Source organism: Microtus ochrogaster, chromosome 7 (assembly GCF_000317375.1).
Source record: "Microtus ochrogaster isolate Prairie Vole_2 chromosome 7, MicOch1.0, whole genome shotgun sequence".
NCBI lineage: Eukaryota > Metazoa > Chordata > Mammalia > Rodentia > Cricetidae > Microtus > Microtus ochrogaster.
In genome coordinates, this window is record NC_022014.1 from 28,699,577 (window position 1) to 28,705,120 (window position 5,544).

Sequence of the window (5,544 nt, forward strand, 5' to 3'; positions counted from 1 at the left end):
AAGGGTGGGTGTCCATTTGTCTTTCCTATTAAGCCTGAGAAACTTCAGAGACAGCAAAGCAGCATGCCAGGGGCAGCCGCCTGTTTGCTCTAAAAAATGGAGCCACTGTCAGCCTTGGAAGATTGTATAGATGCTGGGCGTCTGGAGCCAGGTCTGGCCTTTTCAAACTGTAAATCTCCACGGTTCTCCCAAGAGCTGGGCCAATGAACTTCCTACTGATCCGAGTTAAACAACTAAAACAGTACCTTTAGATATTAAAGGAAACATAAACTCAATTAATTGTACTCCACTCTGGCAAGTCCAATCATGTGAGCACCAGAAAAACATGTTTCATTTCCCTCCTCAGAGCAGAGGAGAAGAAACACGTCCAGTGTGGTCCCCACCACAGCACAGATGAATAAGTCAACCTCTTTTTTTTTTCCCCCTTCGAGACAGGGTTTCTCTGTTGCTTTGGTGTCTGCCTGTCCTGGAACTAGCTCTTGTAGACCAGGCTGGCCTCGAACTCACAGAGATCCGCCTGCCTCTGCCTCCCGAGTGCTGGGATTAAAGGCGTGCGCCACCACCGCCCAGCTTCAAGTCAACCTCTTTAAGATTCAGTTCAGTGCCCTTTTTCCTTTCTGCCACCGCCATGCCATCCAGACTGAGGAAGACCCGGAAACTCCGGGGCCACGTGAGCCACGGCCATGGCCGAATCGGTAAACACCGCAAGCATCCGGGAGGACGCGGGAACGCTGGAGGCATGCATCATCACAGGATCAACTTCGACAAATATCATCCAGGTTACTTCGGGAAAGTTGGGATGAGGCATTACCACTTAAAGAGGAACCAGAGCTTCTGCCCGACTGTCAACCTGGATAAACTGTGGACGCTGGTCAGTGAGCAGACCCGGGTCAACGCTGCCAAGAACAAGACTGGAGTTGCTCCCATCATTGATGTCGTGCGATCGGGCTACTACAAAGTTCTGGGGAAGGGAAAGCTCCCTAAGCAGCCTGTCATCGTGAAAGCCAAATTTTTCAGCAGAAGAGCTGAAGAGAAGATAAAGGGTGTTGGAGGTGCCTGTGTTCTGGTGGCTTGAAGCCACTCAGGGAGGCCAATTAAATGCTAACACTTTCTAAGTGAAAAAAAAAAAGATTCAGTTCAGTTTGTTTATCCATAAAATCATAGTCATCTGGTCTACCCAATAAGGTCACGCTAAGGGTTAAAACAGTGTGTATGAAACACTGGATACGTAACAGACCTTCAGCAGATGAGTTTCCCCTTTTCTTTAAAACAGACATCACCGTGTTGTACTTCAGAGCCTCAGTAAAACCCAGCATAGATGATAGCACAGGGTGTCTTGAGTGAGACCCATCAGTTCGATCCCTGAGTCTTCCCACACCCTTGGAGTGGAAGCATGTTTCCCTAGATCATGTTCTTTTCTTCCCTTTCCTTGAAACTACCACCCTGGGTACCACCCTCATCCCGTCTGCCCAGTCTCACCTGTGTGACGGCCAGCTGTCTTGGCAACCGACGTAACTGCTTCCCTGCTTCTTGCTCCAACACCACAGTACCTGTGACAGATGGGGTCTCTGTCTCCTCAGCCAAGGACCTATGTGTACCCATTGTTTCTTGTTCTATCCTTGGGTCCTCTCTGGGACCCTAACCTTTGCTGTCCTGGTACTCTTCACCATTGTTAAAATGGCTGGGAGTCTTGAGTCAGGCATGGTGGTGCACGCCTTTAATCCCAGCACTTGGGAGACAGAGACAGGCAGATCTCTGTGCGTTTGGAGCCAGCCTGGTCTACAGAGCAAGTTCCAGACCAGCCAGAACTACATAGTGAGACACTGTCTCAAAAACATTTTTAAAAATTCTAGTCTTTTTAAATGTCTTGGTTAGATTTGGAGAGAAGGCTTGGTGGTTAGGAGTGCTTGATCTTGTAGATGATCCAGCACCCCACAACCACCTGAAACTCCAACTCCTGGGGATCTGATGCCCTCTTCTGACCTCCAAGGGCACTGGACATATTTATGGTGTATACACATACATTCAGACACACCTAACACTCACACACATAAAATAATCTTTTAAAAATGTAATGTTTTGGTTTGCTTGAGAAGATGGCTTTTCCTGTAATCATATAGCTAAAATAATCTGAGTCCAAATTTCATAGGCGGTGGCACCTACCTATAACTCTAGTTCTTGGTAGGTAGAGGTAGGAGGATCGCATGTTGAACTCCAGACAGAACTACAAAGCTGAAAGGAACAACATCAACACAAGACATCCCAAGACCACATTGTCAGCACAAAGGAGAGACAGAGGGCAGGGAATAAGAGACAAAATCAGGAGACAGAGGATGAGGGAGAAGAGAAAAGGAACAAGGGAGGCAGGGATATTTGTCCCTGAGTTAAAGGACTGTCTCTGACTAGAGCAGAGACAGATGGGACCCACAGGCAAATGGCAGTTTATAAAGGGAAAAAGGGAAACCCCATCTTAGAATGAGTTGTTTTGTTTTTATTGGGCGTCTTAAGTGGGGTAGTTGAAAGGGAGTTTTTGATGGCTGAAGGCATGGTGGCCAGCCTCAGGGGGAGAAAATGACCAAATAAGGGAATAGACCTTGGAGATTAGCTTTAGGGACTTAACCTCCAGTTTAGCAAGGCAGAGGGAATGGGGGCAGAGCAAGGCCCCCAGAGCCGTGTTTGCCGTGCCCAATCCTCCTGGGGCCCTTCCATAGCCTCAGCTACAAAGGAAAACGCAGGTTCAATAAATCAACAACAACAAAATCCCAGTCCACCTCGGGAACCATGGTGTATCTGAGGATTTGGTTTGAAGTTTACTTTGTTTCTGACAGGATCTTGAGCATAGAGCGTAGAGCTGAGAGCAACTCTGAACTCCGTGTCTTCAGCACCTTTACTTCCCAAGTACTGGGACTACAATTGTATACCACCAACACGCAACTCACGCGCATGCGCACATGTGTGTGTGTGTGCATGCGCACGTGTGTCTGAGTGTGTGCGTGTGTGTGCAGGTGTGTGCACACGTGTGTGTTTGCTCACAGATGTGCGTGTTAAGGTCAAAGGTCAATGTCAGGTCCCTTCCTCTCTGGGTCTCTACCTTGTTTTCTGAGACAGGATCTCTTACCTAACCTAGAACTCAGCAACTCAACAAAACTAGACTCCAGGGATTGCACGTCACTGCCTCCCAGAGCCAGGGTAACAAGTGTGTGCCACCATTCCTGGCTTTTTACACGGTTGCTAGTGGCCCAAACTCAGGTCCTCAGGCTAGCCTGGCAGGAGCTTTACCAACTCCTTAGCCCTGTGTCCTTGCTTTTAATACACTTTATATTTTAGAACAGTTTTTAGGTTTAAATCAAGCTTGAGAAGAGGGTGTGAGTTTCCTCCATCTTCTCCGCTGCACCAAGCATAGTTTCCCTGGTGACACGTCTACAATGCATCTCTAAGTCAGCCTCCGCTATAGAATGTACGGGGACGTGTGTCAGCCCCTGCTATAGAATGTACGGGGACGTGTGTCAGCCTCCGCTATAGAATGTACGGGGACGTGTGTCAGCCCCCGCTATAGAATGTATGGTAACGTGCTGATCTTTTAATTAATTTTTTTTTTTTTTTTGGTTTTTCGAGACAGGGTTTCTCTGTAGCTTTGGTGCCTGTCCTGGAACTAGCTCTTGTAGACCAGGCTGGCCTCGAACTCACAGAGATCCGCCTGCCTCTGCTTCCCAAGTGCTGGGATTAAAGGCGTGCGCCACCACCGCCCGGCTCTTTAATTAATTTTTTAAGTTAACACACAAAATAATGTTTCACCATGACATCTTCTTGAATTTTATTGCATTTTGCTCTTATCTGTTCCCCTGTCCTCTTGCCCCGTCCCCACTCCACCTAATTTGCTGTCTCCCATCTCAGAACTTAAGCTATATCACCATCATTTGCTTTTGTGAAGTTTAAAAGAATATTTATTCATGTGCTGGAGAAGTGTGGCTCAGTGGTTAAGAACATATACTATATTACAGAGGACCCCAGTTCAAGTCCCATCATCCACGTCAGGTAGCTCACAACTGCTTGTAACTCCAACTCCAGGGGAGTTGATGCCTTTCTGACCTTCTCTTATGTAAAAGAATGTGTGTGTGTGTGAGTGTGTGTGTGTGCACACGCGCGCGCACACACACACACACTAAGCAATAATTAAATTTAATATAAATATATATTCATTATTTTAGTGTTTTGCCTGCATGTATGTCTATGCACCACACCCATACCTGGTGCTCTCAGAGCTCAGAAGAGGGCACCAGATGCCCTGGAGCCAGAGTTACACATGGTTGTGAGCTGCCATGTGGATGCTGGGAACTGAACCAGAGTCTCTGCAAGAGCAGCAAGTGCTCTTAATTGCTGAGCCCACCAGAATCTGTTTTTATACATTTCCTTATACTTTCTTACCCAGAAAGTGCTGTTAAGAAAGAGTTCATTTGTTCCTAAAACAAATTTGTTTTTATTTCACCAGTGAGAGTATGCCGCTCTGCTTCTCCAGGTCATTAAATGTTTGCAGTAAAAATACAATTAACCAGTGAACCTGGGGGATTTGTTTGATTAAGGATTTAGTGCCTCCCTTGGACAACACACTTTGTTGTTCAACTGGGAATCGACCTTTAGCTGAAGGACACTGGGCTTTTATTATGTTTCTAACCAGCATCCAAGAAAAACTAATCTGGTTGTTAGATCAAAGTGTTCTGCAAGTTTGAGTTTTGAAGAATTCGCTTTGGCTTCCAGGTGTGTGTGAGCCCTTTTCTTTTCTTTCACCAGAGAAGGAAATGCAGGCCTGCCATGGAGACAGCTGGGGACAGAATAGCTCCCTCTGGCAATGCAGCCTTCCACCCTAGGCAGAAGGAGCTGGAGGACAGCAAGGACCATGAAATCGACCAGAGTAAAGCTGCCTGCTCCTCTACACTAGAAACCCTGCAGAAACAAAGCCCTAAGAGCTTGCTTGAGAGGAAGACTTGATCTCCGAATGAAGGAATGCAGACTCCTTGGTGAAGGGAGGAGTGGAACCCAGCAGGAAGGAAGAATTTCCAGCACAGAACAACTAGAAACTGCAGACAATCGTTGGTGGAAAGAGTCTCTGACTGTGAAAACTTGGTCTAATCAAAGCCAAGTGTCTGTGTTCATGTTCTCAGTAGGTTGCCCTTGACGACTCTTCTGGCCCCTTGGTCAATGCTCATTTTGAGTCATTCAATAAGACAGACAGGCCTGATGAAGAGCGGCCAGTCACCCATCCGGCGGCAGGTTAATGGCGCTGAATTTCCTGGAGGATGTGGCAGCCCAGCTCATTCCTTAGTCACCACAGTTATTTGCCTTCCGTAGTGCTTCTGTCCGCTCCACCCTAGATAAGTTCCGGAAGTCCTGTTTACTCTCTCTCTCTCTCTCTCTCTCTCTCTCTCTCTCTCTCCTCTCCCCCCTTTCTGTCTCTCCCTCTCCCTCTCTCTCCCCCCCCCCCTCCGCGCGCGAAAAGGTGCATGCAGAGGCCAGATGTGTCAGGTCCCCTCTGGAACCGGAGTTATA

At 47.4% G+C, this 5,544-nt stretch overlaps 1 protein-coding gene across 1 annotated transcript; it reads left to right on the plus strand.

The window, feature by feature from the left end:
• The first annotated feature begins 609 nt into the window (after window positions 1–609).
• On the plus strand, window positions 610–1,115 carry LOC101987023 (60S ribosomal protein L27a). Its single transcript, XM_005349712.3, has one exon. The coding sequence runs from the start codon at window positions 629–631 to the stop codon at window positions 1,073–1,075; it is 447 nt and encodes a 148-aa protein (XP_005349769.1). The 5' UTR covers window positions 610–628; the 3' UTR covers window positions 1,076–1,115.
• Window positions 1,116–5,544: the final 4,429 nt, after the last annotated feature.